The sequence below is a fragment of the Ambystoma mexicanum genome, chromosome 1p, assembly GCF_040938575.1.
Source record: "Ambystoma mexicanum isolate Mex_15411 chromosome 1p, UKY_AmexF1_1, whole genome shotgun sequence".
Lineage (NCBI taxonomy): Eukaryota > Metazoa > Chordata > Amphibia > Caudata > Ambystomatidae > Ambystoma > Ambystoma mexicanum.
The window spans coordinates 422,559,414-422,573,370 of record NC_090921.1 but is presented as its reverse complement, the minus strand read 5'-3'; the positions used below and the strand labels follow the sequence as shown (position 1 = coordinate 422,573,370).

General features: G+C 44.3%; 1 protein-coding gene across 5 annotated transcripts in view; it reads right to left on the bottom strand.

Annotated features, from left to right (window-relative positions):
- ARHGEF18 (Rho/Rac guanine nucleotide exchange factor 18) overlaps positions 1-13,957 on the bottom strand; it is a 1,645,252-nt gene that overhangs the window by 187,683 nt on the left and 1,443,612 nt on the right. For all 5 annotated transcript variants that reach the window (XM_069649229.1, XM_069649230.1, XM_069649231.1 and 2 more), the window contains one exon: positions 658-705. In XM_069649229.1, the coding sequence (XP_069505330.1) occupies positions 658-705 (48 nt within the window). The remainder of the gene's footprint in view (positions 1-657; positions 706-13,957) is intronic.

Here is a 13,957-nt window from a genome sequence, read left to right as displayed (position 1 = left end):
CTCCCTCTTCTAGGAACCATACACAGGCCTAGTGCTACCTTTTTGGGGCAGTTCTCAATATGGAGTGGGTTGGAACCAAAGTCTAACCCATTGTTGCGTTTTTCACAATTACTTGGCTTGTTGTCTATAAGAAAACATTTTACTGTGTGTTTTAATCATAATGCAATATTAAACAAAATTATACATTTTTAAGTATATTACGTATAGCATATTTTAATGTGTGTGTTTCTGTGCATAATTTTACTCTGATGCCAGCTAATCAGAGCCACGTCTGACCCCTGAATCACAGTACACATTTTGAGAGCTGAGACTAACTTGATGGGCACCCGGCTATTTCACAAAGGATAGAACTTTCAATATTGTTCACCAGAGCAACCAGGTGGGGACAGTGTGTGACTCAAGGATGGGGGACAGGGCTTGTTGATGGAAACCGTCTCAAATAGGTAGACATTATTCAAATGTTTTGAAGTTACAGAATTCTTTTTTAAAACCATTCCTGATCCAGCCTGCGTTGTAGGTATACCAAACATGTTGCAAAGGAGGGAGAGCTGGATTAAAAAGTAAATGCTTCAATGTTCCTCTAGCTACAAACATATCTGAACTGTGATGCATTTTTAACGCACCTAGTGCAGAACAAATACTAATGGACAATCGTACCTGGAGGCTGTACAGCAGCTGTGACAACGTCCGTATCCTTTCTATAAGCTGTGGAAAGAAAATAGTAAATCATTAACTCTGTTTTTATGGATTAACATTAATTGTTTCATCAGAAAGAGGGCAATACAAAATAACATGTAACAAGGCAACATGAGAAATGTATGTTTTTATGAACTATCTGAATAAATAACTCAGGAACAATATCTGGTTTTACACAAAATACATAATATAGGGGTTGAGCGTGGACCTTCAATGTACAGGAATAGTGGTTTTGTAGGGAGAAGAACATGAGCTCCGTCAACTGAGGTTTCCTCATTACTGCACGTTTCCGTATTGCATCATATTATCGATTAACTGACAGAGCAGATTAAAACATATTTTTGAGTCTGAGAAAGTACGAGCTACTTACAATAGCAGCAATGTTGCTTCTCCAAGGGTATTATGCGACATAGGCCTTCTTAGTACTACTATTTATTTTCCAAAATTAAAAAAAACATTTTTCTAATAGCAATACATGTAGATTAACATAACATCAAATATATACCCAACATTAAGGTCTTTTTATTTTGAGATATAGCACCACCTATAAGTAGGAACATCTGCGTACAGATGGGGCGAAATGCCATAGGAGGAGTGGCACAAACCTTGTAGGTATTTTGCCCAACCATTGACTAGCCATGGCCATGCTAATCCCCAAGGTAATTCCTGCCCATCTCTGCCCAAAACACCACCCACTGGGTACTCTTTGAGCTCACTTTAATCAAGCCTCAAACTTTGCAATCAAAGTGCCTGCAATTATTTTTTCAAAGCCGTCTTCTGAAGAGTTCATATGGGGAAAGTTGGAGCAAGCATTGTCCTAAGCAAATTAGTGTTGTTGAAGAAGTTGTTCTGATGGGTCGAGTTGTCCGATTCTTTGTGATTTTATGGGTAGGATAAGAGGAGGAGTCATTGGAGATGCATCTGTGTGGGATGGCAAGCGTCTTGAATAGAATTTTTTCTTTGATGGGGAACCAGTGTACTGCTCTTCGGTTTGCAGATATTTGTTCTGATCTGGGGATGTTCAGTGCAGCGCGTAGGGCATTATTTTGTATAGTCTGTAGCTTTTGTATGCTGTGAGCAGAGGTGCCGGTGAAAAGTATGCTGCAGTAGTCCAGCCTTGTGCCGACCACAGCACGCGCAATCATTAGACAGCTGTCTGTTGTGAGAGAGGTTCTGGCAGCATTGAATAGTTTGGTGGAGTAAGTGGCTGAGGAGGCTATAGCATTAACTTGGTGGTTTAAGGAAAGGGTGGAGTCAAGCTACATTTCGAGAGTTTTCACTGCAGGCGAGACATATGTTAGTGCCATTGATGTTAAAGGAAGAGTATTCTGGGCCGAGACTTTAACACAGAGGGGCGACCCACGGTGAGAAGTTTGGTCTTCTCATCGTTGAGGCAGAGGCAGTGGGTTGCCATCCATGCTTGGATGGTGGACTATGTGGAGCTTAGCATGGCAGCGCCGTTATCCTAAGAGGCACAGAGAGAAGAATTTGGGTGTCATCGGCATAGTTGTTGTATAGTATACCTTGTGAGTCTAGGGGTCGAAAAGAGGCTTGGGGAATATGTTGTAAAGGGCTGAACAGTCACATAACCCTTGGGGGACTCCACATCTGATAGGTGAGGGTTCAGACAAGGCGTTGTTGGAGAAAACTTTCATACCTCTGCCATCTAGGAAGGAAGTGATCCAAGAAACTGCTTTTGGGGAGATAGAGGCTGCCGAGGTGAGGTGATGTCATAGAATACTATGGTCAACCAGGTCAAAAGCCGCAGATAGGTCAAGTAGTAACAGTAGGGTGGATTTCCCTTATCCTGGATTTCGTCCATTTGGTTCTTAAGGTCTAGGAGCACAGACTCTGTGCCATGGCCTGGGTGGAAGCCGGATTGGGAGGCTCCAAGGATGTGGTTAGATTCAAGATGATGTTGGAATTGGACATATGCGGCTCTGTCGAGGATTTTTAGTAGGAAGGGGACTGTAGTGATGGGCCTGCAGTTATAGGGTAAAGTAGGGTCTATGTGGGTGTTTTGAGGAGGGGTAGGACACATGCATCTTTGAGGCTGGACGATACAATGCCTGTTGAAAAGGAGGAATTGCTGAAAGCCGTGATGAACGGGGCTAAAGCTTCTGCACAGTCTTTGACGAGGGGGTCTTGGCAGAGGTCCCCTTTACTTTTTGAAGGTTTTAGGCTTTTAAGGCTATGCAGAGTGTCCTGAATGGTGATGTTGAAACTAAATAGAGGAGTTCCTGGGATGTTTGCAGTTGGTGGGGGAGGTGTTTTGGAATTCGGTGTGAGTGAGGGAGACTATTTTGTTTGGCAAGTATTTTAGTCTGCAGCTGACAGATTTTTGAGAGTAGAGCATTCTGTATTCATGCACACCAGGCTGGGTCTTTAATGACGGTGGAGACTTGAGGGACTGGAGTTTCCAGCTCTCTAAGGATGGTGAATAATTGTCTTGAGTCTGAGTTGACGTTGGCTATTCTTGTGTTGAACGAGGAGGCTTTGGCCTGGATAATCGCTCGCTTGTATTGGATGCATCTTTTAAAGATTCACATGCTTATTGAATTGAAATAACAGAGTAGCAAGCTATAAAGGTGGGGCCATAGTTTGGTATTAGTTGAGGAGGTTTGTCTGCATTGCTTGCCTCAACAAAACGTTCAATCTGTCCAGACAGTAGTGTCTGCTGCACAACTTTAGCAACTTCCATGTTGCTAATTTGCAAATGCCCTATAATGGTGGTGAAAAACAAAGAGGTGATGGCTGGAAGATTAAGAATTAATCTTAAACCTCTGACAATTGCTCTGGGAAACCTTCCAGACCATCCTTCACCTGCCAAGTCGGAAAGACCATATGCACATCAGGCTTGGCCCCACCTCCAAAGGGCCAGTCCAGCTGGAACTGCTTGGTCACGGTGGTGTAGTGAGTACAACCGGTGTTGCTGCCTTGTACTATGACCAGTAGGGATGCAACGGTACAACGGTATACCATTAAAGATACCGTGAACCGCTTAATTGAACAATAATAACCGTCACATTGTTTATACCGTTAAGTGTGCTTTTCAATCTGATTTGGAAAGGCTGCAGTAACCAAGTGCTGCGCAGTCTTGGTCTTGCACTGTTGGATGTGCCGTCTGCCAAGTAGTTTCAGTTGGAGCAGTTTTTAATGCATTCCATAAACCACACGTGCCTGACACAAAATCAATATATTAGCAATAGGAAGAATAGATACAGTGCCAAGAAGGAAAAGGGTTTACTTTGGGGTGGCGGCTTTGGGGTTTATATATTTATAATGGATAATGTTCCCTAAACATATGGCAATGGGGGATTTCCCTGGTTCTATCATTGAATTTACATATAATAAGTCACACTGCGAAATTCACTCATCTGTCCGTATTCCCTGCTGCCATACCAAAGGGTAAAATGTCCGTGATTACTGAACACCTTTTGGCCCGCAAATAAACTAAAGGCTGTAACGTAAAGAGAGTGCGTGTGTGTGTGTGTATGCACACAAGCGGATACTACCATCAGTCTCCATTGATCTGTGGCATAAGGGTATCAAGATCTTCACCAGTAGACAGTGGGGGAGCAAAAAGCCTAAATGACCACTTAAGAAAAGCTATTCAGTTTGCTTTGCCAGTTGCCGCAGGGCCCCCTCCCCCTCTCCACACGTGTGTTTGTGTTTGGTGGAAGCAAGGCATTTCAGTGGAAAGTATGTTGAAAAGTCCAATTCTGGCCCTGGGTACCTGGTTTTGTTTGTAATGATAAATCTGCCAATTTATGGCCTTTTAGAAAATATTTGTTAAGATTAGTTAACTCCACCTGCTATACCACGATAACCATGATATACCGTCATTTGGCAAGAAGGTTATCGTACCGTCATAAAATGTCATGATTCCCAGCCAGTTCTCTGGCTCCTGGATCCTATATGGATCTAGTTTCCTATTAGATCCATATAGGAAGACATGTGAAATTTGTGTTTCCTTAATGGCCGCCTAGTGGTGCCAACCAGGAACTAATCTTGCAGGTCTAGTCTTTGAGCAACCTTTGTTACAAGTACTCGTTTCCTGAGGAGGCTCGCATTTCGCGTTGCTGACTGCCTTGCAGTATGGACGCTCACCGCAGTCTCCACAGAATTCTAGTCAGAGTCTTCAGCCTGCCCCTTTTTTTCCATAGTTTTTTCAGTCCTGTCCTGGATTATTTCTCCTCCGTCCATAGTCTGATTATAGCCCGTTAGTTTCTGTTCCCTTTTCTACTTCCTATCCCGAAGTTTTAATTTCCAGTGTTCCCCTCCTCAGAAGTCCGTAAGAAGTTCTGCTTTTCTTCACTCAAGTACCTTTTCGGGGTTTTCCCATGTTTAATCAGATTGTTTAGTTGGAACTTCGTTGCGAGTAAATCATTAGCAACAGACTTGTTTTCATTTCCTTTTATTGTGCATTTACCCATTGCGCTCCTATGTTAGATTCATTGACTGGGGTAGTTTCGTGTCACTGCATTTCCATTTGCCTCAGCAGTGCGAGTTATAGCACAACGCGCTTCTGTGTTACATTCATTGACTGAAGTAGTTTCAGGTCACTCTACAATTCCATTTTCCTCAGCTTGCGAGTTTTAGCGCTCCATCCCACCCCTGTGATTACTCTCATTGCTTAGGCAGGACTTTTATTTCACACTGTACTTATACACACAGCTGGTAACCATTTTTAGTTTGGTTTCTATTAGGTTAGTCTATTGAGGATTTCTCTCAGAACAGAGTGGTTTCTTGTGACCGTTTATTTGCCTCACCTGCCTGATATTAACGGTTACTTACTTTTTAGTTGCTTCCTCATTAGGAACCATCTGAATTGATTTTCTTTTCTTTCACAGTTAAATTTCATATTAGGCATTGCTATTAAGGGTGTCTTTTTCCCCCATGCCATTAGTTGCCCTTTGTCATTCTATAAGAATTATTACTTTGCATCCACACGACACCATATCTTCAGGACATGCGCCCCTGTATGAAAGCAGGATGGAGAGCTCATAAAAAAAGAATTTAAGGTGAGCTTTTTCTGGTGTTGGCTTAACGAATTCCCTTCTTGTTTTTATTAGAGTTAGTTTTATTTAGGGAACACTAATTAAGGAGGATTGTTTCCTTGTCATCCTTTCTACAGGAATAGTTATTCTCTGAAGTTTGAGGGAGTTCTTCAAAGGCGTCCCCGCAGATTTACAGAAGAGCGTTACAGAACGCGAAGCCGCCATTTTGAAAATCTCTGCCTGGGCGCCATGGAGACTCCTGAGGTGGATCAGTTGGCCCAGTTATTGGGGGAGTTAAGAGCGGAAGTTCATGCCGCCCGTTCTGAAACTAGTGCATTGCGCAGGGAGTTGGTGGTTAATAGGGACCGTACTGACGAATTGGCACGCCAACTCTTTCAAACACAGGCTGGTCAAGTTCCCTTACCCGCAGCTAATCCATCAGCCCCTATCACAGCTGCACCCCTTGCTCCAGTCCAAGTAATAGTTCCCGGAAACATTCCTTTAGCTCCTCCTGAGCGTTTTTTTGGGGGATTCCAAGAAGTTTGCTGTCTTTATGAATCAGTGTAGGTTACATTTCCTCTGTCGTCCAGGAGTCTTCCCCACTGATCAGGCCAAGGTAGCCTTTATTTTATCTTACTTGGGTGGTTATGCTGCTGATTGGTCCATTCCCGTAGTCAATAGAGACAACCCAATCTTGAGGAATCTCCAAGATTTCCAGAAGGAAATGGAAAAATTATTCGCACGACATACCCAGGGTCAGGCCCTAGATAATGAGCTACTCTCTCTCTGACAGGGAAACCAAGAATTGTTGGCTTATGTGGCAACTTTCAATAGATTAGTGGCAGAGTCCAATTGGCCCAATGACAAAAGAACAACCTTATTTCATAAAGGGTTGCGCGGTGAATTAAAGGATGTTTTGGCTCAGGTAGTCAATCCGCCCGATGGTATTGCTGAGTTTATTGACCTTACTATTCAATTAGACCAGCGTCTGCAAGACCGAAAAGTGGATCGTTCCGAAAATCGAACCTATTTTGTGCGCCCCAAGGAAAACCCAGTAAGAGCTGGTCCGGATACTTGCCTGGAACCAATGCAGTTAGGGGTTGTCAGAGGACCCATTTCGCAGGCTGAGAGGGACAAAAGGTGTCAACAATTGTGCCTTTACTGTGGCAAACCTGGACATTTTCTAAAAGATTGCCCTGGAAAACCTTCGAGAAGACCTATTGGAGGTATCAACCAGGAGAAGAAGGATCAGATTTTGGGAAACTCCAGTGCCCGGCAAGTGTAGAGGTCAGCTTAAGCATGAAACAGGGAGTCGTGACCTCTCACTTTGTCTTTGAAATGATCTTATTTAGTCCAGAACAGCCCACCAAGATGCATGCTTTACAAGCCTACATTGATTGTGGTGCCATCGGGAACTACATGGATTCTAAACTGGCATCCAAATTAGATCTTTCCCTTGTGGACAAGTTTGAAGCTGAAAATGTAACTACAGTAGACGGTACCCCTTTAGCTTCTGGCCCAGTCACACAGCGCACGGGTGACCTTATCATGCTTTGCCGGGAAAGACAGAGAGGATAACATTTGACCTTATAAGTGCTCCACAATTTCAAATCATTCTAGGTATGCCTTGGCTCGAGAAACACAATCCCACTATAAATTGGTGCTCCAGATCCCTGACCTTTGCTGCAGAATGTGAAGACTCCTGCTCTATAATGAGTAACCAGAAGAATTCCGGTCTACAGAGATCATCTACTGACTCAACCCTTGGATTAATTGGAAGTCTACCCGCTGAATATAGGAAATTCCAGGAGGTCTCTGAAGAAAAATTGGCTGAGAGGTTACCTCCTCATCGCCCTTATGACTGTCAGATCGATCTACTTCCAGGAGGACAAATTCCTTGCAATCGAATATATTCATTAACTGAGAAGGAGGACGCTCACCTGAAGAAGTATCTAGACCAGTATTTAACGACTGGATTCATTAGGCCCTCGAAGTCCCCCGCTGCCTCTCCTCTTTTTTTGGTCCCGAAAAAGGAGGGAGATCTCAGGACCTGTATTGATTATCGTGCTCTAAATCAGATTACAGTCACGAACCGGTACCCCATTCCTATCATTTCTAATTTGTTGGATCAAATCAAGGGCGCCCAGATTTTTACCAAATTAGATCTTCGAGGCGCATACCATCTCATTCGAATAAAGGAGGGTGACGAATGGAAGACCACTTTTCGCACCAAATATGGACTATTTGAGTACCAAGTGATGCCCTTCGGATTGTGTAATGCTCCGGCAGCATTTCAATGCTTTATGAACAATGTCTTGAGGGAAATACTGGATGTTTGTGCGGTGGTCTATATTGACGACATTTTAATTTTCTCCAGGAACCCCCAAGAACATGTGAAACATGTGACAGCAGTTCTTCAGAAGCTACGAGGGAATTCTCTTTTTGTAAAGTTGGAAAAATGTTCATTTCATGTTCCTGAAGTCGAATTTCTAAGTTTTGTACTATACTCTCAAGGGGTCAAGATGGACATGCGAAACGTGGAGGCTATACTCACCTGGCCCGCTCCAACGTCTGTGAAATGAGTCCAAAGTTTTTTGGGTTTTGCTCTTTTCTATCGTCGCTTTGTGGACAATTTCTCCCAATTGGTACACCCCATTACATCCTTGCTAAAGAAATATAAAAAATTTGAATGGACCAAGGAGGCGAAAGAGGCCTTTCAGAATCTAAAAACCAAATTTACTGAGGCTCCAGTATTACAACATCCTCAAGCTGACTTACCATTTGTCGTGGAAACTGATACCTCTAATGTTGCTATGGGTGCTGTCTTGTCGCAACGCAATCCTGAAACTCAGATCTTGCACCCGGTGGCATTCTGGTCTAAGAAGCTCTCTCCAGCTGAACGCAACTACACCATCACAGACAAAGAGTTGTTAGCCATCAAGTGTGCCCTAAAGGAATAGAGACGCTATCTACTGGGAGCTCAACACCCGATTACCATCCTCACTGACCACCGAAACCTACAGTATTTACGTTCAGTCAAGTCCCAATCTGCTCGACAACTGCGATGGGCCTTGTTCTTCGCTGAATATTATTTCATCATCACGTTTAGACCTGGAGTGTGTAATGGAAAGGCTAACGCCTTATCTCGAATTGGCAATGGAGAGGAAGCATTTGTTTCTCCTACTCCCACGAATATCATTGCTGGAGAAAGAGTTCTGGGGTTGTTGCACACTGAAGACCCATTCTTCGAGAAACTGAAGAAGGAAGTTAAAGGAACTTTTATCAGGAAGAGTTGCTAACATGGATTAATCGAGGAGATCCATTTAGGGTTCAAGATGATATGCCTTATTATCAAGACCGTATGTATTTACCTGCTGAGACGATGAGAAACCAAGTGATTTCCAACTACCATGGCTCCCTCATTGAGGGTCATCCCGGAGTGACCAAAACCTTGGAGAAAATCAAAAGGTATTATTGGTGGCGAACTTGGCGTAAGGATGTTACTCATTTCATTCAGACTTGCAGAAATTGTGCACAGAACAAGAACTCCAAGAAGAAACCGGCCGGTCTACTTCAAACTGTGATATGTTCCACCCAATCCATGGCATACCATATCTATGGATTTTATCACAGATCTTCCGTCATGTGAGGGTTACGACACAATACTTGTGGTGGGAGATTTATTTTGAAAGATGGCTCACTTTGTGTCCCTACAAGGGCTTCCCACCGCTGCCGGTTTGGCAAGGAGTTTTTTTTTTTTGAAAATATTGTTAAACTACATGGGTTTCCTTCCATCGTTGTTTCTGACAGAGGTAGTCAATTCGTATCTAGATTCTGGAGGAAATGTGACCTGGCTCAGATTGAGGTGAGATTATCCACTAGTCAAAACCCCCTTAAACCGATGGACAAACAGAACGCACTAATCAGACCCTGGAGCAGTACTTACGCTGCATGCTTCATCAGACCAATGACTCCTGGTTGGACATTTTGTGGGTGGCAGAATACGCTTACAACAATTCTATCGACTCTCTTACTGGACTCATGCCATTTTATACCTTGCATGGGGACATCCTCGAACATCAGCATTTGACCCTTCAGATCCACTAGAAATGCCGGCAGTCAAGAACCTTCATGACAAGATTTTAACCGCAACTAGTGAGGCTCAAGCTAGTTTAGCGGCCGCTTAGGAATCCCAAAAGAAGTTTGCTGATCGACATCGAAGTACTCCTCCCAGTTTTCAAATTGGCAGCTCTGTCTGGCTGTCCTCCCGAAACCTGGCCTTGAAAGGTTCTAAGAAGTTCCTTCCCAGATATCTAGGACCATTCGTCATAGAAGCCGTTATTAACCCAGTGGCTATGAGGTTGACACTTCCGAAGAAAATGCAAATCCATCCAGTTTTTCATGTTTCTCTATTAAAGCCAGTAGAATCGGAGACACGTTTACCATCAGCTCCACCTCCAGTAGAAGTTGAAGACGACCAACCAGAATTTGAAATCAAGGAGATTTTGGACTCCAAAATAGTGCTCCACAAATTATTTTACCTGGTCGATTGGCAAGGTTATGGTTCTCTTGATAGATCTTGGGAACCTTTGGAGAACATTCATGCCCCAAGACTGTTAAAAAGATTTCATAGTAACCACCCTACCAAACCGGAAAGGAAATCTTTGAGGGGGGGGTACTGTCAAGATTCCCAGCCAGTTCTCTGATTAAGCCAATGGTTCCTTAAGGGTTAATATCGCTCTGTTATTGGGAGGGGGTCTAGTTTCCTATAAGTTCCATATAGGAAGCGATGTGAAATTTGTGTTTCCTTAATGGCCGCCTAGTGGTGCCAACCAGGAACTAATCTTGCCGGTCTAGTCTTTGAGCAACCTTTGTTACAAGTACTCGTTTCCTGAGGAGACTTGCGCTTCGCGTTGCCGACTGCCTTGCAGTACGGACGCTCACCATGGTCTCCACAGAATTCTAGTCAGAGTCTTCAGCCTGCCCCTTTTTTTCATAGTTTTTTCAGTCCTGTCCTGGATTATTTCTCCTCCGTCCATAGTCTGATTATAGCCCGTTAGTTTCTGTTCCCTTTTCCACTTCCTATCCCCAAGTTTTAATTTCCAGTGTTCCCCCCCTCAGAAGTCCGTAAGAAGTTCTGCTTTTCTTCACTCAAGTACCTTTTGAGGGTTTTCCCATGTTTAATCAGATTGTTTAGTTGGAACTTCGTTGCGAGTAAATCATTAGCAACAGACTTGTTTTCATTTCCTTTTATTGTGCATTTACCCATTGCGCTCCTGTGTTAGATTCATTGACTAGGGTAGTTTCGTGTCACTGCATTTCCATTTGCCTCAGCAGTGCGAGTTATAGCGCACCACCCTTCTGTGTTACATTCGTTGACTGAGGTAGTTTTGCGTCACTGTACAATTCCATTTTCCTCAGCTTGCGAGTTTTAGCGCTCCATCGCACCCCTGCGATTACTCTCATTGCTGAGGCAGGCCTTTTATTTCACACTGTACTTATACACACAGCTGGTAACCATTTTTAGTTTGCTTTCTATTAAGTTAGTGTATTGAGGATTTTTCTCAGAACAGAGTGGTTTCTTGTGACCGTTTATTTGCCTCACCTGCCTGATATTAACAGTTACTTTTTTAGTTGCTTCCTCATTAGGAACCATCTGAATTGATTTTCTTTTCTTCCACAGTTAAATTTCATATTAGGCATTGCTATTAAGGGTGTCTTTTTCCCCCATGCCATTAGTTGCCCTTTGTCATTCTACAAGAATTATTACCTTGCATCCACACGACACCATCTCTTCAGGACATGCACCCTGTATGAATGCAGGATGGAGAGCTCACAAAAAAAAGAATTTAAGGTGAGCTTTTTCTGGTGTTGGTTTAACTAATTCCCTTCTTGTTTTTATTAGAGTTAGTTTTATTTAGGGAACACTAATTAAGGAGGGTTCTTTCCTTGTCATCCTTTCAACAGGAATAGTTATTCTCTGAAGTTCGAGGGAGTTCTTCAAAGGCGTCCCCGCAGAGTTACAGGTGAGCGTTACATAAAACTAATTACATAAAACTAATACTGTGACACCACTAATGACCAGTTACACTGCCTAGTAACTTCTTGTAATATTGCCTGTAACTATGGTTACAAATCTAGCAACATCATCACTGATTCTATGGAGGGAAGCTTATCTTATGTGGCCAGGGAAAGGCAGAAGCTACCTGGCTGACCCTGGGGGTGGCTATCTGCGGGAGGACAAACTCCAGAGGCAGGAAAACACTAAATCAAAATAAACCTTCACAGGTAATTCTTAATGTCACCCATGTGGCATTTGCAACATGGCTGTATGGCTTATTGTGATGCAGATAAGGAATTCCCAAGTTTTCTTGACCAGCAATCTTATTCGCCCCCCTCCCCTTTTTTTGTATTGAGACGAGAGACAGAGGGATGGAACAATGAGGATGACCAGAAGCAGTAAGCAAACACTGCATTCAAGTGTTTGGAAAGTATTAACTAATGCCGGGAAGTTTAAAAACACACACGACTGAACAGAATACGAGTGAGAGGCAGAGACTGCAGCCAAACACAGCTTGAGCAGATGCTGGTTGGAACGCCGGAAGCGACCACACTGTGGAAGACAGCACGGAGGCTGACGAGAACGGAGCGCAGAGAGAGCGTGCCAAGTAAAGCTCACTGCTTTATTGCTATAGGCAGCCAAAGCCGCCAGAAGCAGTGGAAGTTAAAGCGGGTGCCAAATGGCTAACGGGATGCACCCCCAGTCAGCGAACTAAAGGAGACGACAACAGAAGGACGCAAGGAACACTAGAGCTGCCCGGTAAACCCTCATAGCGAGTGGTTTACCAGAGCACTTGAGTGTCGCATCATTATCAGAGCAAGAAAGCCCAATGAAAGTAATTGGAGGAATTGACACAAATAGAACTGTTAAGAAATGGTTAGCGACCTGAATCTTGGAAAGAGAGGTGGAAACAAATACGAACAGTTATAAAATGGTCTCTCCCTGACTGTTCAACCAATACCTGGCACCTCTTGCCCACCCTATAGCCGCACTCTGCTCCAACTTTCAGTGCTATGTGGATGACACTCGGCTCGTTTTCAGGCTCCCCTCTGCCACCTCTTTTCCTTCTCTCATCTCAGACTGTCTGCTATCCAGGAGTGGTGTGCCGCCAACGATCTCTACCTTAATGCCAGTAACACCGAGATTCTCCTCATTGGGACACCAGCACCCTCCTTTCCTGTCACTCTCTGGCCGGCCTCCTTTGGCTCCCACCTGTGAGGCTAAGAACCTCAGGGTCATCTTCGACTCCACACACTCCTTTTCTCCTCACATCTCTGACATCTCTATGAAGTCAAACTACCAACTGCACCTCCTCCGAGGTATTATTCCTTTCCTCTCCTTCTCCCAGAAGCTCACTGCCTAAAGAGTTCCGATTCTCTCTAGGCTGGACTACTGCAACAGCCTCTTTCTAAATCTGCCTGCTTCTACTTTCCGCCCTCTCCAACCCATCCAGAACAGGACTGCGAGACTTGTCCTTGACCTCAAGCCCAGGGATCATATCTATCCAGCACTGAAATCTCTGCATTGGCTCCCAGTGGCTGCAAGGATTAAGTTCAAGACCCTGTGCATTGGCCACAAGGCCTTCTGGGGCCTGGGTCCTCAATACCTCCAACACTCTCTTCGTAAATACCTTCCTACTCAAGCTCTTCGCTCCTCCACCTCCAAATCCCACAGGGTCAGTCGCTTCTCCAAGCAATGAGTTGGTGGTAGATCTCTTTCTTCGACTGGGGCCTCCCTCTGGAACAGCCTCCCTGCCTCTCTGAAACTAGAGGAGAACCATCTACAGTTCCGCAAGCACCTCAAGACCTTCCTTTTGGCTTCTGCCTTCGCTCTTCCTCTCCCTTGCTGATTTCCTGTCTGATACTGCACTGGTCACCTGGTTAACCTCTGATTTCGGGCCCAGATCCCTACCCGCCCAGTTTCACACCTGCACTGCCTCCAGGCAACCCTTGTACTTGGGTCTGCATCTGTAACCCTACAGTCCCCATATCTGCACTTTTGGACACCTTCTGTCACCACTTACCCTTGCACCGGCTGGCCGCACTTCGTTATTGTTTTTATCCCATGTACCGCACTGCCTCCTCCCCTTTCCCCTGCCCCTTTTTTTACTCCACCCTCCATTGCACTTGCGCAAACTCAATGTCACTTCTCCTAGTAAGAGAGGTGTCTCGGTCATCCCTCTGTTCCCCCTTCCTTGCCT